Source organism: Heterodontus francisci, chromosome 8, assembly GCF_036365525.1.
Source record: "Heterodontus francisci isolate sHetFra1 chromosome 8, sHetFra1.hap1, whole genome shotgun sequence".
Taxonomy (NCBI): Eukaryota; Metazoa; Chordata; class Chondrichthyes; order Heterodontiformes; family Heterodontidae; genus Heterodontus; species Heterodontus francisci.
The window spans coordinates 117,296,556-117,322,248 of record NC_090378.1 but is presented as its reverse complement, the minus strand read 5'-3'; the positions used below and the strand labels follow the sequence as shown (position 1 = coordinate 117,322,248).

At 45.5% G+C, this 25,693-nt stretch overlaps 1 protein-coding gene across 1 annotated transcript in view; it reads left to right on the top strand.

The window, feature by feature from the left end:
• The first annotated feature begins 2,816 nt into the window (after positions 1-2,816).
• Positions 2,817-25,693, top strand: part of LOC137373244 (ral guanine nucleotide dissociation stimulator-like 1) — a 75,728-nt gene continuing 52,851 nt past the window's right edge. The window contains exons 1-3 of the mRNA XM_068038094.1: positions 2,817-2,930; positions 6,861-6,920; positions 7,464-7,640. Coding sequence (XP_067894195.1) covers positions 2,817-2,930; positions 6,861-6,920; positions 7,464-7,640 — 351 coding nt within the window. The remainder of the gene's footprint in view (positions 2,931-6,860; positions 6,921-7,463; positions 7,641-25,693) is intronic.

The window sequence follows — 25,693 nt, the reverse complement described above, 5'->3', positions numbered from 1 at the left end:
CTGGATCCAGTCTCGGTGGGTGATCCAATGGCAGTTTACCTTCTCTGCAATCTCCATCCAGGCTTGCTTGGTCAGGCGGGAGGGCCTCTTCTTGCCATCGCTGGGGAAAAGAACGACACGCCTCATTCACACAGCCTGGAGGAGGCTGAGCAGGGAGGCATCGCTGAACTGTGGGGCCACCCTGAATCATACCACTGACATCTTTCAAAGTTGCAGGGGTGTTGTTGTCAAGATGTTTCTCTGGATTCAGCAGTGTGCAGACAAAATGGTTAGAGTTCACCTTTGTAAATAATGCAGGGCTGGCTGCCATTTAAACCTGGCGCCAGCACCTGATTAGTCGTCAACTGACGCCATTTACGCCATCGTTCAGCCCACCCCCTGTGTCATTGGGACGGGTCAACGCTGCGGCCATGCTAATGAGCTGCCACGCTTGGAATTGCCGATTCCGGCAGGAGGGTTTTAAAATACAGCCCCTTATCCTTCAAGTGATGCATGTAGACCTATAGTAATACTTACGGATACAGGAGCCACCCAAACTCTTTTGTTGAGTAAAGGCATAACATTTCCAACAGGGAGCACACCGAATGCCAAGGTTTTAATGAATGGTATCGGCAGAGAGTATGTACCTGTACCTTTGTATCTGGTGCACCTGGAGTGTGACCAAATGTCTGGAACAGTAATCGTAGGAGTTGTCCATAGTAGTAACTTCTCGAATAGTCACGGAAAGACCAAGTGACGTCAAAGAGACAGAACAGTTGCAGGAAAAGGTTCCAGGAATTTTTCCTTCATGTGTAGTGATCTGAGCAATAGCGAAACAAGTTCCAGTGACGGAGGTCAATTAGCACCACAATATCTGAAACTTTCTTTGAGAATTTAGATAATCCACAAGAAATGCTCCGTAAGTCTTCTCTGAACAAGGCTCAGCAAGCCGATCTCGAGTTAAGTAAAGTGGTACAAATGGCTCCAGATGAAGCTGAAGCAAAGGGAGTTCCAAAAGGCTACTATACTAAAAATGGTGATGATCTTTAGTGTGGCTTTTTCTTTGTCACACTGGAGAGGGAGTGATTGGAAAGGAATCAAAAATTATTAATTGAAGCAAAAAATGTTGTAATCCAAAAAATGTTAAGGATTTTCCCGAAGTTTCTGTGCCTGACTTAAATCCTGTTGAGTTCATTAGCATCATATCAATGATGTTTTAGGTTCAAGAAAATGTGCAGAGCAAAAGGGGCTGTGTGTGAACATAAAATTGTTTTTTATTTGTTTTGAGGCGCTTCACATTTAATTACTGTATGTTTGGCTGGAATGTTTACATTCTCCTCGTCTGTTGTCATGCTCACACAAGGGGTAATTATGAACTATAAAGTAAACTGAAGAATTAAATTCCAAAATGGACACACTTTTGCTACAAGACAAAATGGAGTAAGAGGCCAGGTGACCTCTCCTGTACTGAGAATATACTTGGTGACTTCTGGAGACTGAACTCATCGTCACACCTGGACCAGCTTGGAGAAAGCTTGAAATGCAATCAGTCCATTCGATGTTCATGGTACCTATCTTCAAGGATTGGGTTGACCATGACTTCACAGAGACTCCAAACTCCAAGCCAAGATAATAGGTGTGAAATACCACCACTTTATCAAGATGGGCAACATTCAACACCATTGTCTAACAATTGCCACACGTTCGGAGACATTGTATGAACATATCAGGGGAGAGTAGTTTTGGCCACTTGAAAGAAACCAAGCCTCATAAGGTTCTTTATTATAAAAGGGACTTTTATGTGCAGTAAGCCAGAGAGCAGGAGACGGAAAGCCAGCAGCCAGGAGGCTGAGAGATATCAATTCTAGCCAAGAAGAGAACCCTGCCAAATTACGATCTTTAAAACAGAGGCAGAGGCTGAAAAGTGACCCTGAAAATTTCCCATCCAAGAAATTGTGACAGGATTTTATTTAGAGATACAGCATTGAAACAGGCCCTTCGGCCCACCAAGACTGTGCTGACCAACAAGCACCCATTTATACGAATCCTACATTAACACCATATTCCCTTCCACATCCCCACCATTCTCCTACCACCTACCTATACTAGGGGCAATTTACAATGGCCAATTTACCTATCAACCTGCAAATCTTTGGCTGTGGGAGGAAACTGGAGCACCCGGCAGAAACAAACGCGATCACAGGGAGAACTTGCAAACTCCGCACAAGCAGTACCCAAAACTGAAACCGGGTTGCTGGAGCTGTGAGGCTGCGGTGCTAACCACTGTGCCACTGTGCACCAATGAATTTTGACTGTATCTTAACCAAAGGAGTCGGCAGTAAAGAATTCAACAATGTGAATCTTTCCATGTTCCGACTTCAGTAACCAGGAAAAGGAAAAACTGGCCTGCACGTTTCAACATTTCCTCCCAGGAAAACCATCAAGGGTTCACAGTGAAATCTATTTAACCTATCGGACTTATCGGGGGAGACGGTGGCGTAGTGGTATTGTCACTGGAGTAGTAACCCAGAGACCCAGGGTATTGCTCTGGGGACATGGGTTCAAATCCCACCACAACAGAAGATGGAATTTGAATTCAATTAATAAATCAGGAATTAAAAGCTAGTCTAATGATGGCTATGAAACCATTGTCGATAGTTGTAAAAACCCAGCTGGTTTGCTAATGTCCTTCAGGGAAGGAAATCTGCTGTCCTTACCTGGTCTGGCCTACATGTGACTCCAGACCCACAGCAATGTGGTTGACTCTTATATGCCCTCTGAAATGGCCTAGAAAGCCATTCAGTTGTATCTAACCGCTACGAAGTCAATAAAAAGGAATGAAACCGGACGGACCACCCGGCATCAACCTCGGAACTGGAACCGACAATGGCAAACCCAGCCCTGTCAACCCTGCAAAGTCCTCCTTACTAACATCTGCGGGTTGTGCCAAAGTTGGGAGAGCTGTCCCACAGACTAGTCAAACAACGGCCTGACATAGTCATACTCACGGAATCATACCTTACATACAAGGTCCCAGGCACTGCCATCACCATCCCCTGGTATGTCCTGTCCCACCGGCAGGACAGACCCAGCAGAGGTGGTGGCACAATGGTATACAGTAGGAAGGGAGTTGCCCTGGGAGCCCTCAACATCGACTCTGGATCCCATGAAGTCTCATGGCATCAGATCAAACATGGACAAGCAAATCTCCTGCTGATTACCACTTACCGCCCTCCCTCAACTGATGACTCAGTACTCCTCCATGTTGAACAATACTTGGAGGAAGCACTGAGGGTGGCAAGAGCACAACATGTATTCTGGGTGGGGGACTTCAATGTCCATCACCATAAGTGGCTCGGTAGCACTACTACTGACCGAGCTGGCCGAGTCCTAAAGGACATATCTGCTTGACTGGGTTGCGGCAGGTGGTGAGGGAATCAAAAAGAGGGGAAAACATACTTGACCTTGTCCTCACCAATCTGCCTGCTGCAGATACATCTGTCCATGACAGTATTGGTAGGAGTGACCACCGCACAGTGCTTGTGGAGACGAAGTCCCACCTTCACATTGAGGATACCGTCCATCGTGTTGTGTGGCACTACCACCGTGCTAAATGGGATAGATTTCGAATAGATCTAGCAATGAAAACTGGGCATCCATGAGGCTCTGTGGGCCATCAGCAACAGCAGAATTGTACTCAACCACAATCTGTGACCTCATGGTCTGTCATATCCCCCACTCTACCATTACCATCAAGCCAGGAGACCAACCCTGGTTCAATGAAGAGTGCAGGAGGGTATGCCAGGAGCAGCACCAGGCACACCTCAAAATGAGGTGTCAACCTGGTGAAGCTGCAACACAGGATTATCTGCATGCCAACCTGCATAAGCAGCATGCGATAAACAGAGCTAAGCGATCCCATAACCAACGGATCAGATCTAAGCTCTGCAGTCCTGCCACATCCAGTCATGGATGGTGGTGGACAATTAAACAACTAACTGGAGGACGTGGCTCCACAAATATCCCCATCCTCAACGATGGGGGAGCCCAGCAAATCAGTGCGAAAGATAAGGCTGAAGCATTTGCAACAATCTTCAGCCAGAAGTGCCGATTTGATGATCCATTTCGGCCTCCTCCTAAAGTTCCCAGCATCACAGATGCCAGACTTCAGCCAATTCGATTCACTCCATGTGATATCAAGCAATGACTGAAGGCACTGGGTACTGCAAAAGCTATAGGCCCTGATAATAGTCCGGCAATAGTACTGAAGACTTGTGCTCCAGAATTTGCCACGTGCCTAAGCAAGCTGTTCCAGTACAGCTACAACACTGGCATCGACCCTGCAATGTGAAAAATTGCCCAGGTATTTCCTGTACACAAAAAGCAAGACAAGTCCAACCTGGCCAATTACTGCCCCATCAGCCTCCTCTCATTCATCAGTAAAGTGATGGAAGGTGTCATCAACAGCGCCATCAAGCGGCACTTGCTTAGCAATAACCTGCTCAGTGACGCTCAGTTTGGGTTCCGCCAGGGCCACTCAGTTCCAGACCTCATTACAGCCTTGGTTCAAACATGGACAAAAGAGCTGAACTCAAGAGGTGAGGTGAGAGTGACTGCCCTTGACTTCAAGGCAGCATTTGACCGAGTATGGCATCAAGGAGCTCCAGCAAAATTGAGGTCAATGGGAATCGGGGGAAAGCCCTCCGCTGGATGGAGTCATACCTAGTGCAAAGGAAGATGGTTGTGTTGTTGGAGGTCAAACATCTGAGCTCCAGGACATCACTGCAGGAGTTCCTCAGGGTAGTGTCCTAGGCCCAACCATCTTCAGATGCTTCATCAATGACCTTTCTTCAATCATAAGGTCAGAAGTGGGGATGTTCACTGATGATTTCACAATGTTCAGCACCATTCGTGACTCCTCAGATACTGAAGCAGTCCATGTAGAAATGCAGCAAGACCTGGACACTATCGAGGCTTAGGATGATAAGTGGCAAGTAACATTCGCGCCACACAAGTACCAGGCAATGACCATCTCCAACAAGAGAGAATCTAACCATCTCCCCTTACATTCAATGCCATTACCATCGCTGAATCTCCCACTATCAACATCCTAGGGGCTAACATTGACCAGAAACTGAACTGGAGTAGCCATATAAATACCGTGGCTACAAGAGCAGGTCAGAGGCTAGGGATCCTGAGGTAAGTAACTCACCTCCTGACTCCCCAAAGCATGTCCACCATCTACAAGGCACAAGTCAGTAGTGTGATGGAATACTCTGCACCTGCCTGGATGGGTGCAGCTCCAAAAACACTCAAGAAGCTCGACACCATGCAAGATAAAGCAGCCCACTTGATTGGCATCCCATCTACAAACATTCACTCCCTCCACCACCCACGCACAGTGGCAGCAGTGTGTACCATCTACAAGATGCACTGCAGCAATGCACCAAGGCTCCTCAGACAGCACCTTCCAAACCTGCGATCTCTACCAACTAGAAGGACAAGGGCAGCAAATGCATGGGAACACCACCACCTGCAAGTTACCTTCCAAGTCACACACCATCCTGACTTGGAACTATATCGCCGTTCCTTCACTGTCGCTGGGTCAAAATCCAGGAACTCCCTTCCGAACAGCACTGTGGGTATACCTACCCCAAATGGACTGCAGCGGTTCAAGAAGGCAGCTCACCACCGCCTTCTCAAGGGCAATTAGTGATGGACAATAAATGCTGGCCTGGCCAGCGATGCCCACATCCCATGAATGAATTTTTAAAAATGCATGCTATCCTTTAATCTCTATCTTTTCTTGTGTGTGTGCGTGTATGAATGGGTGAAGTTGCGAATTTTTGGATATTGTTTCAGAAATATTTATGTCTTTTAATCCTGCGGCAAAAACCTGTCATTTGACTGTTAATTTGACCAATAAAATGCTCAGGGTTGAAAATACTTTTGAAAACACTTTGTGTGCAGTCAATTGGGAGGTGAAAAGTGGAAATCATCCCTATCATCTTTCACCTGTCCATACCACCGTAGATGTTTTTCTTTCTTCATAGACTACTGGGTTGTGCAGTGTAGATAGCTCAATTGAGTTGGTCTGATTTTAATTTTTCATGCAAATCTACACAAGCAGCTAATGATGCCTGAAAACCCGCCTCTCTCCAGCACTCCTTCCCTTTGTTCTAATGCTGACAGAACATTCTTTTTCCAGCTCACAATTTACTGGGGTCTAATCTTGCTTCTGAAATTATATGTCGATAAACAGAGTATGCGAAGGAGATGGGCTATTGTGTGGCCAGAACAGCGGTTAGAATTTTTTGCAGAGGACGTGGAAATGGACATTGGAAACAAAGGTTTAAGTTTGGGAATACAAACAGGAAAATCGTTGCTTTACATACAGTGGGAGGATTTGCAGCTGAACTCTGTGCCAGAAATGGACTTGTTCCACTAAGTTACTGTGTTGCTTGGCTTTGGTGTATGTAACAGGATTGCTAAAACTTCAGATCAGAGTGCTTCAACATCATGAAGAGGAAGATAACAAGTGGTTACCTTGGAAGCATAAATGGTAAAAGTTGGTTATGCTTCTCTTTGTGTTCCATTTAAGCATTGGGTCTAAGGGAACCAGTACCAAAGCACCTTCTGGCTAGCATTCCTTGTCACTTAATAAGTTGGCCTTAGTGTAGTGCCATGTCTGAAAAATATTACGTTGTCCTTTCTGCTGACTATAAATTTTAAATGAAATTGATATTCCACAAGTTTTTTTTTCATGCTTGAGCTACAACAAAAATCCTTCATGATCTCATGGGATCCTTAGTAAAGTCTGAGATTAAATTTTTAATTGATTCCTATTGTGCCAACATCAATTCGGCTTAATTTGCTTCTAGCCAAAGGGGAAACTGAAGCAAAAGATTTTCAACATGTGTCCTCGAAATGATGCTGTTTCTGTAATATCCATTTGGTACCAAAATTAAATCAAGATTGAGCCCTCGGGGTTTCCCAACATGTTCTCAGGAAGATGCTGGGTCATGAGTTGGGAGAGGATAGGACACTTTTCTCTCATTGGCATCTTGTACATTCATTCATGTATGTCATACATACTGTGTCGTAGGTAACTAACTCCATATCATCTATCTCAGTTAGTTTAAACACTGATATGCGGATTTATATTGATTCTAAAACTAGAAACTTTTTCAACCTGTTTCACTGTGTGAAGGGATTCTGTGTTCTGGGTGTCAGGAATAACATGCAATGGGGAATGGCAAGTGTGTTGAATGTTTCTTTGCTCAAACTTTGAAATGGGAGCAGTTTGCATTTCTTGTCAATTTAATTAATGTCGCAAAGACTCCCTAAAGTGCTTGAAGTCCCCATGAGCTTTGCTGCGGAATACTTTCCTGCCATTTTGAGAGCAGTACATGGAGTAGACCCAGTTTCTTCAATTCTCCCTCCAGGGGTCTCTAATTAGACACAGCACTGTATTTGAATTCTAGCTGCAAAGTTTCAGCAGCTTCTCCAGAGGGATTTACTCTGTTTTGGGTTTGGTTCTTCCACATCGCAATTCAATCCAAGACAGGGTAAGAGAGGTAAAGGAAGGAGTGGTTTATAATGTTACCTTGAAGGAAGTGCAGATACAACAAGCACCCAACAAGAGTGCAAGATGGTTGGGGGTGAATACAGTTTTATCTCCCTTCTTCCTTTCCTCCTCTGCAATAACTAATTTACATATATAGAAATGCCAATATCAGGATTACGCTGGGACCGAGATAGTTATGATATAGAGATTACATGACAATTGTCCATTCGATAACATCTGGAATACATTTACCCAAATTTGGTAAATAGGGTGTCGAGGACTAAAGCAAGGGAAAGTTTCAGCAAGATGTAACATCAAATGTTAGCAATAAAATTGAAGCTTCGCCATCTTCGGTAAATGCTGTAAACGTACTTGCATTCATCTTGTTGATGCTATTTACCAATAATTAATTATGGTCATGTTTACATGTGTGTTTTCATATTTAATCTAAAGCAAACTTCAGATACATCCTGTAAGCACTATTGCCCGGACGAGTGATCCCACAGACGCTTGCGTGAAATGTGCCTGTACAAATTATTTGTGGAAACATTTTTGAGCATTTACAGGGACTGGAGATGCTTATTCATAATCAAAGAAAGGCCTTTTTGTTGCCTTTGGATTCAATTTAGATTATTTTGACCTGGAGCTGTTCTTTCTGGTGTTTCAATTTTTTCCACCAAAGTAGTTTCACATCTGATATCTAATTGCAGTTGGAAATGATCAGCTGGGATTCTGGCCCAGCTGTTTACAGTCGGTCATTGCAAATCAGTGCTGATTTTAAGCTCAAATAACCTAACAGTGTAAAAGAAAAAAAACTCAATCAACACAGGACCACAGCCAAGATCTTTGGAATTTGATAAAGTTGCTGGTTATGTGGGCAGTACAAGGTTTGAAAAATAATATCGTTGAGGCAATCTAATTTTATTTATTGATGGTTTACTTGCCTTACAGTATACCTAATGCTTTTGAACATGGTAGTTAATGTGCAACAAATTCTCTACATGGAAATCCAAGTTACAGCTGTGATGCAGAAGGGTACTGGGATGAAGGAATATTGAGTTTTCTGATAGTGGATGATCACGACTACATAGGCTTGAGGTTGAATGTTGAACTGGAAAGGCTGTGTTGTGCAGGTCATTTCAGGTTTGTTGGGAACCTTATTTTGCCCACAATACCTACTTCTTTCTCTCTTAACGCCATTGCCATTGAGCTGCTGTTCTCCGAACACCTTCCTCAGACCCATCAGAGCTGGCGTTGCAGATCATTCTCTCATCCAGCATTATCCTTGTCATCATCATGGAACTCCCCAAACAAGTGTCCCTTTGAACCCTCTGTTCTAGTTAACAATTGCCCTATCTCTCACCTTTCATTTCTACCAGAGACTTGAATGTGTTGTTGTCTCCGAACCCTGCCTAACACTCCAGCTTCTTGTTGAATCCCGCCAATCGGATTACTGCTCCACTCACTGAAATAGCCCAAACCAAAGCCATGAACAACATTCTCTGTGCTGTGGCAGCGCATTCTCCCTCCTAGTCCTCCTTGACCTGCTCCCTGACTCTCCTGCAACCTTTGACAAAGTTGACCGTACCATCCTTCTCTATCACCTTTCCTCTGTTCTCCGTATTAGTGCAACTATTTATTCACCACTCTCTCCACTTCTCCACTCCCATTATTATGTCCAACTACTTGCCTGACATTCAGTCTTGCACGAGCCATAATTCCTCCAGCCAGTCATTGACCCCTGTCACTCCATCATCACCCATTCTGTGAACCTCTCAGGTTAGTGTCCTGGCTGTAACCATTGTTGACAACTTTAGAGTCCAGTTCCATCCCATATCCTCTCCATGACAAAGACTGCCTCCACCCCTATCTCAGTCTAACTGCGCTAAAACCCTCATTCATATTTGTTCCCTCCAGACTTAACCAGACAAAATCTTCCGGGCCTGTTTCCTCCAGAAACTTCAGGTTTATCAAACTCTGCTGCATTTATATCCTGATTTTTTCCCAAATATATCAGTGTACAAAACTAATGGTCATTAACCAATTAGCATAAGAATGTGTTTGTTGATAACGCAACCACTGGATGGTGTACTACTCATGCCTGACAAATGTACAGTATCATTGACTGAAATGCCGCTGTCAGTGATGTCAGCTGCCTGTAATAAAGATGGCGCTGCTCAGTCTCACACAGAAAAGTGCATGCACTCCGCAATGGCTTCTCTTCCCCGCTCCCTCCTGCCCAACCGTTCACACTTCCCTCCCACCCAACCACTCGGACAGTCGGTTAGTGGTGATGTCAGATTAATGTTGGCAAGTGTTCTGACACTCGGATGACGTCTGCGATCACTCTGCATTGTCAGGAGACAGTTTGTTAGTGTAAGCTAAGAACTAAAGAGAAACAGGAATAGGTCTTTCAGTCTCTTTGAATTATTCCTCCATACAATTCCATCATGGTTGATCTGTGTCTAATCTCCATTACCTTCCTTGATTCCGTAACACTTGCCTAGGACTGATTTAAACCCAGGATTCTGAGCTGTCACTAAGCCTTTTGCTGGGGTAACACCATAATTTGCTATAAAAAAATAGAATATACAGAGAAACTGATTTTTTTTGTTACAAAAGACTGGAATAGTCAACCTCTAAATTTTCTCCAGATCCAGAAAATCTGAAAGAGGTTGTCATGGACTGAGAGAGATAGGAAGTTTACAAAGTCCGACAGCACAAATATGCAAGTAGTGTAAGTTTTTTGTGTGTTTGTGTGGGGTGGGGGTACAGACTGTGTTATTCTTAATCAAAATAGAGTTTATTCAGCACAGTCAGAATTTACAATGCAATATTTAATAATGGCAGTAGTTATATAGCAGAGTGCAGAGTTTCCTCAGTCTTGCTTCCCGAGCCGCTGTGGCGCAGTCTACTTTCTTCAAGTGTGCTGCTGATTGTAGTCTGTTTTTTCCTTCGAATCAGTTTGTTTCCATGGTTCTCAACCTCCTTCTTTTATCCTTCTCTGTGGTTTCCTCAAAGTCATATTAGTCCACAATCCAACATAGCTTATATGATTAGTTCAGAGTTGATGTCATTGTCCATACCTTGTCTCTTTCTCTGCCAGCATGTACACACTAACAAATGGTTCCTGTTTATTTTAACAAGTTCTTACAAAAGTTTAAAAGATCAGATTTTTACCAGTAGGGGCACAATTATGGTTGTCATTAGGCATCCTGCCTTATCTCAAAAGCCACTTCTGCTATAACTGTCAAAGCCATTTCTGCAATCGTACTACAGCAGATACTCTCTTTAATAATCTTTGCAATATAGCATACAAATATACATTTCATAGCTTAGCAAACATAATTTCAGATATAAGGTATACAACTTAATCATAATGTAAGGCATTGACACACCTAGGACAAAGACCCATTTAGCCCCTCACGCATGCTCAGCCATTCAATGAGATGATGGCTGATCTGTGACTTAACTCCATAGACCTGTCTTTACCCAATATACCTTCACATATCCCTTAATACCTTCAATTAACAAACATCTATCAATCTTAGATTTAAAATTAACAATTAATCTCGCATCAGTTGCTGTTTGCAGAAGAGAGTTCTGAACTTCTACCATCTTTTTTGTGCAGAAGTGTTTTACTTCTGGAAGGTCTGACCTAATTTTTAGACTATGCCTCTAGTCTTAGGCTCCTCAAGAATGGAGAAGTTGGGACTGTTTTCTTTGGAGAAGAGAAAGTTGAGAGGAGATTTGATAGAGGTATTCAAGATCATGAGGGGTCTGGACAGGGTAGATAGGAAAAACTGTTCCCTTTGGTGGAAGGATCAAGAGCAAGAGGGCACAGATTTAAGGTCATTGGCAAAAGAAGCAAAAGTGACATGAGGAAAAACCTTTTCGCGCAGCAAGTGGTTCGGATCTGGAATGCACTGCCTGAGAGTGTGGTGGAGGCAGGTTCAATTGAGGCATTCAAGAGGGAATTGGATTGTTACCGGAAAAGAAAGAATGTGCAAGGGTATGGGGAGAAGGCCGGAGAGTGGTACTAGATAAATTGCTCTTTCGCAGAGCCAGCACAGACGGCAGGCCGAATGGCCTCCTTCTGTGCTGTCACAATTTTGTGATTCTGTGAACTAGCATTACTGTAAGATTTTCTTCAAAGCATCCATATTAAAATATAGCAACCCATAAATTCTGCAGCAGACTACAACTTGCACAATTTAATTGAAGCTAAACAGTAAAAACAGATTAACATAGCAGTTTATTCACCCCTTAATTCCCACAGTAGTTTCCACTGCCAAATTCTCAGTAGCTTTATTTGTATTCAGGTATCTGCACGGAGTAGAATCAATTGCCCAGGTAAGTGGGAAAACTGCTAGAATGATGCTTGATGGCAAAGGTTTATTCCTTATTTCCCCATAGCTAGTGAAGCTGCCTTGAAATATGAACAGTAGTTTCATGAAATAATGGATCTGAACATAAACAATATTTAATGTAATGTAGCAAGGGCATCGAATGGATTTTGTAAATAAATACTTGCAGCAATCACACTGTTATGGTGCAATTTCTCCTTCCTTTCTATTCCATGTATTTGAAACTTGAACAAGTGCACGATTGGACCTGTCCCAGATTTCCAGCTGTTAAGCCATGTCTTTCAAAAGTTACCCAATCTGATTTACATATTACATTGAATTCATTCACCCAACTGGTCTATGCTGGTGTTTTTATGCTCCACATGAGCTTCCTCCCACCCTATTTCATCTAACCGTATCAGGTATACCCTTCTGTTCCTTTCTCCCATGTACTTATGCAGCTTCCCCTTAAATCCATCTATGCTATTTGCCTGATCTACCCCAGGTAGTAGTGAGTTCCACATTCTAACCACTTTTGAGTAAAGACATTTTTCCTGAATTCCCTATTAGATTTATTGTTATTCCTCACCAGTTAATTCTTCCATATTTCTTTCATTAATACGAATAGTTGACCTCCACAAATTTAAGTGACTTCTACATGATTCCCCCTGATGATATGGTACTGAGGAACAAATGGTTAATATTACATTGATAATTGGTCATAAAGGGGAAAATTTATATGATGTGATTTCTCGCTCCAGGTTTTGGAACTTCAGCAACAGCTGGCGACACTGTTTGTGAGGATGAGAGCTTCATGGATAGCATGTTTATAGATGTGGTCACCCCACAGCTTAAGAGTATGCAGGGAGAGAGGGAATGGGTGACCACCAGATGGTCAAGAAGAAACAGGCAGGTAGTGCAAGAGACCCCTGAATGTATTTCACTCTCCAAAAGGTATTCAGTTCTGAATACTGAGGAAAGTGATGGTTCATCTGGGGGATGTAGCCAGAGCTAAGGCCATGGCATCACAGGTGGATCAGTTGCACAGGGGGGCACAGGGAAGACTGGAAGAGCGCTAGTGATAGGCAATTTGATAGGGGAGCAGAGAGACATTTCTGTGGCCGCAGACATGAATCTAGGATGGTATGTCACTCCCTGGTGCCAAGGTCAAGGACGTCACTGAGCAGCCGCACAGCTTCCCGAGCATGGAGGTTGAACAGCCAGCAGTCGTGGTCCACGTTGGTACCAACAACGTGGGTAGGAAGACGGATGTGGTCCAGCAGAAAAAGTTTACTGAGCTAGGTAAGAAATTAGAAAGTAGGACCTCAAAAGTAGTCATCTCCAGATTACTCCCAGTGCCACGCGCAAGTGAGTACAGGAAAAGAAGGATAAGACAGATAAATGCGTGGCTGGAAAGTTGGTGCAGGAAGGTTTTAGATTCTTGGGACTGGCTCTGGGGAAGACGGGACCTGTACTGGCCGGACGGGCTGCACCTGAACAGAGCTGGGACTGAGTTCCTTGTGGGATGTTTTGCTAGTGCTGTTGGAGAGAATTTAAACTAGTCTGGCAGGGGGATGGGGACCTGAAGGTAGACTCAGTTGGGACAAAGTCAGAAATGAAAATGGAAGGCAGAAAATTAGTGGATGAATTTGGAAGGCAAAGGAAACAATGTTAAAAAAAGAGTTTGGCAGTGCTCAAGGATATCGACTTCAATGCAAGGAGTATAGCAATAAAACAGACGAGCTGAGGGCACAGATAGACACATGGCAGTATGATATCATAACTATTAATGAAACATGGCTAAAGGAGGGTCAGGAATGGCAGCTCAATGTTTCTGGTTACAGGGTTTTCAGATGCAAAAGGAAGGGGGACAAGAAAGGAGGGGGAGTGGCAATTTGGTTAAGGAAACTATTACAGCTCTGAGGAGGGATGATACGTTGGAAGGTTCATCAAATGAGGCCACCTGGATTGAGCTAAGGAACAAAAATGGGGCAATCACACTACTGGGAGTGTACAATAGACCCCCAAACAGTCAGAGGGAGATAGAAGATCAGACATGTAGGCAAATCTCTGAGAGGTGCAAAATCAATAGTGCAGTAATAGAGTAATAGTAGGGGATTTTAACTTCCCCAATATTAACTGGGATAGTTTAATTGTGAAAGGAATTGAGGGAGAATACTTGGGATGCATTCAGGAGAACTTTTTCCCAGTATGTAGCAAGTTCAACAAGAGGGTGCAGTTTTGGACTTAGTTTTCAGAAATGATGCCGGGTAGGTGGAAGGAGTGGCAGTGGGAGAGCATTTTGGTGGTAGTGATCAGAATTCAGTCAGTTTTAACATAATTATGGAAAAGGACAAGGATAGAACAGGAGTTAAGAGTTCTCAAGGACTCCCACAGCTACCTTGACTACAATTCTTCACACCCTGCCTCCTATAAGGACTCCATTCCATTCTCCCAGTTTCTCTGTCTCCGACACATCTGCTCTGATGATGCTACCTTCCATGACAGCGCTTCTGATATGTCTTCCTTTTTCCTCAACTGAGGATTCCCCCGCCCCACCCGCCACATCTGCGGTTGACAGGGCCCTCAACCATGTCCAGCCCATTTCCGGCACCTCTACCCTCATGCCTTCCCCTCCTTCCCAGAACCATGACAGGGTTCCCCTTGTCCTCACTTTCTAGCCTCAGCCTTGATCCAAAGGATCATCCTCCGCCATTTCCACCACCTCCAGCATGATGCCACTACCAAAGGCATCTTCCCCTCCCTTCCCCTGTCAGCATTCCGAAGGGATTATTCCCTCCGCGACACTCTGGTCCCCTCCTCCATTACTCCCACCACTTCGTCCCCTTCCCACGGCAACTTCCCCTGCAAGCGCAGGAGGTGTAACACCTGCCCATCTCCTCTCTCCTCACTATCCAAGGCCCCAAACATTCCTTTCAGGTGAAGCAGCGATTTACTTGTGCCTCTTCCAATGTAGTATACTGTATTCGCTGCTCACAATGTGGTCTCCTCTACAGCTTAAGAGGGGAGACAAACGCAGAATGGGTGACCGCTTTGCGGAACATCTCCGCTCAGTCCGAAAGCATGACCCTGAGCTTCCGGTTGCTGGCCACTTCAACACCTCCCCCCACCACCCCTGCTCTCATGCTCACATCTCTGTCCTGGAATTGCTGCAGTGTTCCAGTGAACATCAATGCAATCTCGAGGAACAGCATCTCATTTACCGATTAGGCACGCTACAGCCTGCCGGTCTGAACATTGAGTTCAATAATTTCAGAGCATGACGGGCCCCCCATTTTACTTTTATCTTTAGCTATGTTTTCTTTTTTTTGAGTTTATTTTATTTTAGTTTGTTCAGTTTGTTTCTACTGTGCCTACCCACTTTTTTCATGTTTGTGCTGTTCGGTTTTCAGTCCATTAACACTCTATCTGTACCAATGCTTTGTCTATCAGCACACCATTAACATAGTGTTTGCCTTTGATCCATGACCTTCTGGTCAGCTATTCTGTGACCTTGTTCTATCAATACCTTCCCTTTTGTTATCTCTTGCCCCACCCCCACTTTACTTGCTTAAAATCTTTTACATTTCTTATATCTGCCAGTTCTGAAGAAGGGTCACTGACCTGAAACGTTAACTCTGCTTCTCTCTCCACAGATGCTGCCAAACCTGCTGAATTTTTCCAGCACTTTCTGTTTTTATTTCAGATTTCCAGCATCTGCAGTATTTTGGTTTTATTTTAGTTAAGAGTTCTCAATTGGGGCAAGGCTAATTTTACTAAGCTGAGGAGTGATTTAGCTAAAGCAGACTGGAAACAGTTACTTGAAGGTAAATCAATGTCAGAGCAGTGTGAAGTATTCAAAGGGGAGATTCAAGGGCGGCAGAGTAAATATGTTCCCACAAAGAAAAAGGGTGTGATGGCCAGATCTAAAGTCCCATGGATGTCAAGGAGGTTACAGGGTAAGATAAGGCAAAAAAGGAAAGCTTATGTCCGACACCGAGAAAGTGGAGGAGTGAAATCAAAAAGGAAATTAGGAAAGCAAAGAGAGGGCATGAAAGAATATTGGCAAGCAAAATCAAGGTGAATCCAAAGATGTTTTATCAAATCATTAAGAGTAAAAGGATAAATAAGGAAAGAGTAGGGCCCATAAAAGATCAAAAAGGTAACCTATGTGTTGGGGTGGAAGATGTTGGTATAGTTCTTCATGAATACTTTGCATCTGTCTTTACAAAAGAGGGGACAATGCAAATATTGTAGTTAAGGAATATGGGTGTTAATTATTGGATGTGATAAACATAGGAAAAAAGGTAGCATTACTGGGATTCGTATCCTTGAAAACGGATAAACCACCAGGGCCGGATGAAATGTATCCCAGGCTGTTAAAAGAGGCCATGGAGGGTCTATCTATCATTTTCCAGTCCTCACTGAATACAGGTGTGGTGCCGGAGGATTGGAGGACTGCTAACATTGTACCGATAGACCAAATAATTACAGGCTAGTCAGTCTAACCTCAGTGGAGGGCCAATTATTGGAATCAATTCTGAGAGACAGGATACACTGTCACTTAAAAAGGCCAAGGATAGTCAGCATGGATTTGTTCCCTGGTCTGGCCTACATGTTTTTTTTTATTCATTCATGGGATGTGGGTGACGCTGGCCAGGCCAGCATTTATTACCCATCCCACTTGCCCTTGAGAAGGTGGTGGTGAGCTGCCTTCTTGAACTGCTGCAGTCCATTTGGGGTAAGTATACATTGCCATTAGGAAGGGAGTTCCAGGATTTTGACCCAGCGACAGTGAAGGAATGGTGATATAGTTCCAAGTCAGGATGGTGTGTGTCTTGGAGGGGAACTTGCAGGTGGTGGTGTTCCCATGTATTTGCTGCCCTTGTCCTTCTAGTTGGTAGAGGTCGCGGGTTTGGAAGGTTCTGTCTAAGGAGCCTTGGTGCATTTCTGCAGTTCATCTTGTAGATGCTACACACTGCTGCCACTGTGCGTTGGTGGTGGAGGGAGTGAATGTTTGTAGATGGGGTGCCAATCAAGTGGGCTGCTTTGTCTTGGATGGTGTCGAGCTTCTTGAGTGTTTTTGGAGCTGCACCCATCCAGGCAAGTGGAGAGTATTCCATCACAATCCTGACTTGTGCCTTGTAGATGGTGGACAGGCTTTGGGGAGTCAGGAGGTGAGTTACTCGCCTCAGGATTCCTAGCCTCTGACCTGCTCTTGTAGCCATGGTATTTATATGGCTACTCCAGTTCAGTTTCTGGTCAATGGTAGCCCCTAGGATGTTGATAGTGGGGGATTCAGCAATCGTAATGCCGTTGAATGTCAAGGGGAGATGGTTAGATTCTCTCTTGTTGGAGATGGTCATTGTCTGGTACTTGTGCGGCGTGAATGTTACTTGCCACTTATCAGCCCAAGCCTGTCTTTTGTCCAGGTCTTGCTGCATTTCTGCACGGACTGCTTCAGTATCTGAGGAGTCACGAATGGTGCTGAACATTGTGCAATCATCCGCGAACATCCCCACTTCTGACCTTATGATTGAAGAAAGGTCATTGATGAAACAGCTGAAGATGGTTGGGCCTAGGACACTGCCCTGAGGAACTCCTGCAGTGATGTCCTGGAGCTCAGATGATTGACCTCCAACAACCACAACCATCTTCCTTTGCGCTATGTCTGCCTCCAGCCAGTGGAGGGTTTCCCCCCTGATTCCCATTGACCTCACTTTTGCTCGGGCTCCTTGATGCCATACTCGGTCAAATGCTGCCTTGATGACAAGGGCAGTCACTCTCACCTCACCTCTTGAGTGCAGCTCTTTTGACCATGTTTGAACCAAGTCTGTAATGAGGTCAGGAGCTGAGTGGCCCTGGCGGAACCCAAACTGAGCGTCACTGAGCAGGTTATTGCTAAGCAAGTGCCGCTTGATGGCACTGTTGATGACACCTTCCATCACTTTATTGATGATTGAGAGTAGGCTGATGAGGCAGCAATTGGCCGGGTTGGACTTGTCCTGCTTTTTGTGTACAGGACATACCCGGGCAATTTTCCACATTGCAGGGTAGATGCCAGTGTTGCAGCTGTACTGGAACAGCTTGGCTAGGCACGTGGCAAGTTCTGGAGCACAGGTCTTCAGTACTATTGCCGGAATATTGTCAGGATCCATAGCTTTTGCAGTATCCAGTGCCTTCAGTCGTTTCTTGATATCACGCGGAGTGAATCGAATTGGCTGAAGTCTGGCATCTGTGATGCTGGGGACTTCAGGTGGAGGCCGAGATGGATTATCAAATCAGCACTTCTGATTGAAGATTGTTGCAAATGCTTCAGCCTTATCTTTCGCACTGATGTGCTGGGCTCCCCCATCATTGAGGATGGGGATATTTGTGGAGCCACCTCCTCCAGTTAGTTGTTTAATTGTCCACCACCATTCACGGCTGGATGTGGCAGGACTGCAGAGCTTAGATCTGATCCGTTGGTTATGGGATCGCTTAGCTCTGTCTATTGCATGCTGCTTATGCAATTTGGCACGCAGATAGTCCTGTGTTGCAGCTTCACCAGGTTGACACCTCATTTTGAGGTGTGCCTGGTGCTGCTCCTGGCATGCCCTCCTGCACTCTTCATTGAACCAGGGATGGTCTCCTGGCTTGATGGTAATGGTAGAGTGGGGGATATGCCGGGCCATGAGGTTACAGATTGTGGTTGAGTACAATTCTGCTGCTGCTGATGGCCCACAGCGCCTCATGGATGCCCAGTTTTACATTGCTAGATCTGTTCGAAATCTATCCCATTCAGCAGGGTGATAGTGCCACGCAACACGACGGATGGTATCCTCAATGTGAAGGCGGGAGTTCGTCTCCACAAGGACTGTGCGGTGGTCACTCCTACTAATACTGTCATGGACAGAAGCATTTGCAGCAGGCAGATTGGTGAGGACGAAATCAAGTATGTTTTTCCCTCGTGTTGGTTCCCCCACCACCTGCCGCAGACCCAGTCTAGAAGATATGTCCTTTTGGACTCCGCCAGCTCGGTCAGTAGTGGTGCTACCGAGCCACTCTTGGCGATGGACATTGAAGTCCCCCATCCAGAGTACATTTTGTGCCCTTGCCACCCTCAGTGCTTCCTCCAAGTGGTGTTCAACATGGAGGAGTACTGAGTCATCAGCTGAGGGAGGGCGGTAGGTGGTAATCAGTAGAGGTTACCTTGCCCATATTTGACCTGATGCAATGAGACCTCATGGGGTCCGGAGTCGATGTTGAGGACTCCCAGGGCAGCTCTACTCCCTACTGTATACCACTGTCCCGCCACCTCTGGTGGGTCTGTCCTCCCGGTGGGACAGGACATACCCGGGGATGGTGATGGCAGTGTTTGGGACATTGTCTGTAAGGTATGATTCCGTGAGTATGACCATGTCAGGCTGTTGCTTGACTAGTCTGTGGGACAGCTCTCCCAACTTTGGCACAAGCCCTCAGATGTTAGTAAGGAGGACTTTGCAGGGTCAACAGGGCTGTGTTTGCCGTTGTTGTTTCCGGTGCCGAGGTTGATGCTGGGTGGTCCGCCCGGTTTCATTCCTTTTTATTGACTTTGTAGCGGTTAGGTACAACTGAGGGTTTGCTAGGCAATTTCAGAGGGGATGTAAGAGTTAACCACATTGCTGTGGGTCTGGAGTCACATGTAGGCTTGACCAGGTAAGGACAGCAGATTTCCTTCCCTAAAGGACATTAGTGAACCAGATGGGTTTTTACAACAATCAACAATGGTTTCATGGCCATCATTAGACTAGCTTTTAATTCCAGATTTATTAATTTAATTCAAATTCCACCTTCTGCTGTGGTGAGATTCGCACCCTTGTCCCCAGAGAAATGCCCTGGGTCTCTGGGCTAGTAGTCCAGTGATAATACCACTACGCCACCGCCTACCCCAGACCCACAGCAATGTGGTAGACTCTAAAAAAAATGCTCTCTGAAATGGCCTAGCAAGCCACTCAATTCAAGGGCAATTAGGGATGGGCAATAAATGCTGGCTTAGCCAGCGATGCCCACATTCCATGAACGAATACAAAAAGACATCTTGTCTGACGAACTTGATTGAATTTTTTGAAGATGTAACAAGGAGAATTGATGAGGGTAGTGCAGTTGATGTAGTCTATATAGTGTCATAGAGTTATACAGCACAGAAACAGACCCTTCGGCCCATCGTGTCTGTGCCAGCCATCAAGCACCTTACGATTCTAATCTTTATTTTAGCAAGGCTTTTGACAAGGTCCCACATGGCACACTGGTTAAAAAAAAAGCCCATGGGTTCCCGGGAAATATCGCAAACTGGATACAAAATTGGCTGTGGCAGTAAAACAAATTGTTGACGGGTCTTTTTGTGACTGGAAGGCTGTTTCCAGTGATATTCCACAAGGCTCAGTACCAGGGCCCCTGCTTTCTGTGGTAAATAATTAATGATTTGGACAGAAATGTAGGGACATGATCAAGAAGTTTGCAGATGACACAAAAATTGGCCTGTGGTTGATAGTGAGGAGGATAGCTGAAGACAGCAGGAAGATATCGATGGACTGGTCAGGTGGGCACAAAAGTGACAATTGGAATTCAATCTGGAGAAGTGTGAGGCAATGCCCTTCCTAACAGCACTGTGGAAGTACCTACCCCTCATAGACTGCAATGGTTCAAGAAGGCAGCTTACCACCACCTCTCAAGGGTAATTAGGGATGGGCAATAAATGCTGTCCTAACTAGCGACGCCCACGTCCCATGAATGAATAAAAAAAATTTGGGGAGGTCAAACCAGGCAAAGGAATACACAATTAAAGGGAGAATACTGAAAGGTGTAGAGGAAGTGAGGGAAGCAGTGTTTAAAAAGAGCAGCAGCAGCGGGAAAGAGACTGAGTGAGAGCAGCGGTGTTTAAAAAGAGCAGAGACGGCAGGAAAGAAGGAGACTGAGTGAGAGCGGCGGTGTTTAAAAACAGCAGTGACAGCGGGAAAGAAGGAGACTGAGTGAGACCAGTGGTGTTTAAAAAGTACAGCGACAGCGGGAAAGAAGGAGACTGAGTGAGACCAGCGGTGTTTAAAAAGAGCAGCGGCAGCGGGAAAGAAGGAGACTGAGTGAGAGCAGCGGTGTTTAAAAAGAGCAGCGACAGCGGGAGAGAAGGATACTGAGTGAGATCAGCGGTGTTTGAAAAGTGCAGCGACAGCGGGAGAGAAGGATACTGAGTGAGACCAGCGGTGTTTAAAAAGAGCAGCGGCAGCGGGCAAGAAGGAGACTGAGTGAGACCTGTGGTGTTTAAAAAGAGCAGAGACAGCGGGAAAGAAGGAGACTGAGTAAGACCAGCCAATAGTCCTCTTACCTTCCGGGACAGGAGCAGAGAGGACCTGTGTGAGAGCAGTCAGAGCTCTTCCAGCGCGCCTGAGTTTTGAAAAAAAAAGCCGACAGTGACATCACAGGAGAGCTGCAAGATGATTGGTTGGTGAGTAGCAGCTGTTAGAATATCTCAAAAAAATAAGGGGAAAGTTGTTTTTTTTGTTGAAAATAAAACCTCTGGTGATAAGGTGAGCACTACTAAAGTGTTTTTTTAAGGACTTTATATTGAAGTGGGTAGAGCAAGGCCCCTCGTGTAATTAGTATTTTTTTAATTCAGGGAGTAACTAATTAACCTCAGGGTAAGTCATGACAGGAGAGCTCAGCCCCGTGATATGCTCCTCCTGCGCTATGTGGGAAATCAGGGACGCTTCCAGTGTCCCTGGTGACCTTGTGTGCAGCAAGTGTATCTAGCTGCAGCTACTGGCTACCTGCATTGCGGAGCTGGAGCTGCGGGTGGATTCACTGTGGAGCATCCGTGATGCTGAGGAAGTCGTGGATAGCACGTTTAGTGAGGTGGTCACACCGCAGGTAATGGCTGTACAGGCAGAAAAGAGATGGGTGATCACCAGACGGAGTAGTAGGCGTAGGCAGGTAGTGCAGGAGTTCGCTGTGGCCATCCCTCCTCAAACAGATATACGGCTTTGGATACTGTTGGGGGGGGCGGGGATTACCTCCCAGGGGAAAGCAGCACCAGGCAAGCTCGCATCACCACGGAGGGCTCTGCTGCACAGCAGGGGAGGAAAAGGGTTGGAAGAGCTATGGTGATAGTGAATTCTATCGTAAGGGGTGCAGATAGACGTTTCTGTGGCCACAAACGAGACTCCAGGATGGTATGTTGCCTCCCTGGTGCTAGGGTAAAGGATGTCTCGGAGCGGCTGCAGGACATTCTGAAAGGGCAGGGTGAGCAGCCAGAGGTCGTGGTCCAAATTGGTACTAACGACATAGGCAGGAAAAGAGATGAGGTCCTGCAAAGTGAATGCAGGGAGTTAGGCAGAAGGTTAAAAAGCAGGACCTCGAGGGTTGTAATCTCAAGATTACTCCCTGTGCCACGTGCTAGTGAGGGTAGGAATAGGGCGATTAGGCAAATGAATGCGTGGCTGAAGAACTGGTGTAGGCGGGAAGGCTTCAGCTACTTGGATCATTGGGATCTCTTCTGGTGCAGAGGTGACCTGTACAAGAAGGACTGGTTGCATCTAAACTGGAGGGGGACCAATATCCTTGCGGGAAGATTTGCTAGCACTACTCCGGACTGTTTAAACTAGTCTTGCAGGGGGGTGGGACCCAAAGTAGTAGTCTCTCAGATAAGATAGTTGAGGCAAATGTAAAGGTTAAAGCAAGCAAGTCAAGTAGGCAGGCCGGACAGGGGCAGGACAGGGAGCGTGAAAGGTCTGGTAGGCTAAACTGCATTTACATTAACGCAAGAAACCTTACAGGTAAGGCAGATAAACTCAGAGAATGGATCGGTACATGGGATTGTGATATTATAGCTATTACAGAAAAGTGGTTGAGAGATGGGCAGGACTGGCAGCTCAATGTTCCGGAGTACCGATCCTTCTGGTGTGACAGACGTGGAGGTAAGAGAGGAGGGGCAGTTGCACTATTGATTAGGGAGGACATCACGGCAGTACTTAGGGAGGATATCCCAGGAGGAATGTCCAGCGAGGCCATATGGGTAGAACTCAGAAATAAGAAAGGGATTCCGGAGAAGGGTCACTGACCCGAAAAGTTAACTCTGCTTCTCTTTCCACAGATGCTGCCAGACCTGCTGAGTGGTTCCAGCATTTCTTGTTTTTATTTCAGATTTCCAGCATCTGCAGTATTTTGCTTTTAATATAATAAGAAAGGGGTGATCACTTTGATGGGATTATACTGTAGGCCCCCCAATAGTCAGAGGGAAGTGGAGGAGCATATATATAGGGAAATCACAGATAGGGGTAGGAATTATAGGGTTGTAATAGTAAGTGATTTTAACTTCCCTAATATTGACTGGGACTGCCTTAGTGCTAAGGGATCAGATGGGGAAGAATTTGTTAAGTGTGTGCAGGATAGTTTTCTGAAGCAGTATGTGGATGGCCCTACTAGAAAAGGGGCTACACACGATCTCCTCTTAGGAACTGAGGATGGGCAGGTGGGTGATGTGTCAGTGGGGGAGCACTTTGGGACCAATGACCATAACTCTATTAGCTTCAAGATAGATATGGAAAAGGGCAGGACTGGTCCTCAGGTTGAAGTCCTAAATTGGGGGAAGGCTAATTTTGATGGCATCAGACAGGAACTCTCAAAAGTTGAATGGGAGAGGCTGTTTACAGGTAAAGGGACATCTGGCAAGTGGGAGGCTTTTAAAAGTGAGATAGGAAGAGTTCAGGGCCGGCATGTTCCTGTTAGATGGAAGGGCAAGGCTGGCAATTTTAGGGAACCTTGGTTGACGTGGGATATTGAGGGTCTGGTCAGGACAAAGAAGGAAGCATATGTCAGGTATAGGCAGCTGGGATCGAGCGAGTCCCTCGAGGAGTATAGGGGATGTAGGACTACACTTAATAAGGAAATTAGGAGGGTGAAAAGGGGCCATGAGATTTCCCTGGTAGATAAGATCAAGGAGAATCCTAAAAGATTCTATAAGTATATTAAGAGTAAAAGGGTAGCTAGGGAGAGAGTAGGTCCCATTAAGGATCAGTGTGGCAATCTATGTGTGGAGCCACAGAAAATGGGCGAGGTCTGAAATGAATATTTCTCGTCCGTATTTACCGTGGAGAAGGTCATGGAAGCTAGTGAGTTCAAGGGAGGGAACACCGATATCCTGGAGCATATCAACATTACAAAGGAGGAGGTGCTGGAGGCTTTGAAGCGCATTAAGGTGGATAAATCCCCAGGGCCTGACCAGGTGTATCCTAGGATGCTATGGGAAGCAAGGGAGGAGATTGCTGGGGCCCTGGCACAGATTTTTGTATCATCATTAGCCACGGGTGAGGTACCGGAAGACTGGAGGAAAGCTAATGTTGTGCCTTTATTTAAGAAGGGCAGCAGGGATAAGCCAGGGAACTACAGGCCGGTGAGCCTTACATCAGTGGTGGGAAAGTTATTGGAAGGGATTCTGAGAGACAGGATTTATATGCCTCTGGAGAGGCATGGTCTGATTATGGATAGTCAGCATGGCTTTGTGCGTGGGAAATCATGTCTCACGAATTTGATTGAGTTTTTCGAGGAGGTGACCAAGAGGATTGACGAGAGCAGGGCAATGGACGTTGTCTACATGGCCTTTAGCAAGGCCTTTGACAAGGTCCCGCATGATAGGCTGGTCCAGAAGGTTCGAACACATGGGATCCAGGGTGAGCTCGTAAATTGGATACAAAATTGGCTTGGTGATAGGAGGCAGAGGGTGGTAGTGGAGGGTTGTTTTTCAGATTGGAGGCCAGTTGTGTGCCGCAGGGATCGGTGCTGGGCCCTCTGTTGTTTGTCATATATATTAATGACTTGGATGTGAATGTAAGGGGCATGATTAATAAGTTTGCAGATGACACCGAAATTGGTGGTATAGTGGACAGTGAAGAAGGTTGTCTTTGGTTACAACAGGATATAGATCAACTGGGAAAGTGGGCAAGGGAGTGACAAATAGAATTTAACGCAGACAAGTGTGAAGTGATGCATTTTGGGAAGTTAAACCAGGGCAGGACATATACAGTGAATGGCAGGGCCCTGGGGAGTGTTCTTGCGCAGAGAGACCTTGGGGTGCAAGTACATAGTTCCCTGAAAGTGGCAACACAGGTTTACAGGGTGGTGAAGAAGGCATATGGCATGCTTGCCTTCATCGACCGAGGCACTGGGTACAAGAGTTGGGACATCATGTTACAGTTGTACATAACGTTGGTTAGGCCGCATTTGGAGCACTGTGTGCAGTTCTGGTCACCGCACTACAGGAAAGATGTGATTAAGTTAGAGAAGGTGCAGCAAAGATTCACAAGGATGTGCCCTGGTTTGGAGGGCTTGAGTTATAAAGAGAAACTGGATAGGCTGGGTCTGTTTTCCCTGGAGCGAAGGAGGCTGAGAGGGGTATATAAAATTATGAGAGGCATAGATAGGATAGATAGCCAGAGTCTGTTTCCCATGGTAGGGGTGACTAAAACTAGAGGGCATAGATTTAAGTTGAGAGAGAGGAGGTTTAATGGGGATCAAAGGGGTAAATGTTTCACACAAAGAATAGTGGGTATCTGGAATGAGCTGCCTGAGGAGGTGGTGGAGGTAGGAACAGTAGTGACATTTAAGAGGCATCTGGACAGGTACTTGAATGAGCAAGGCGTAGAGGGATATGGAATTAATGCAGGCAGGTGGGATTAGTATAGATAGGCATTATGGGTCGGCATGGATGCAGTGGGCTGAAGGGCCTGTTTCTATGCTGTACGACTCTATGACCTTGGAGTGAAAGTCCACAGATCCCTGAAGGTAGCAGGAC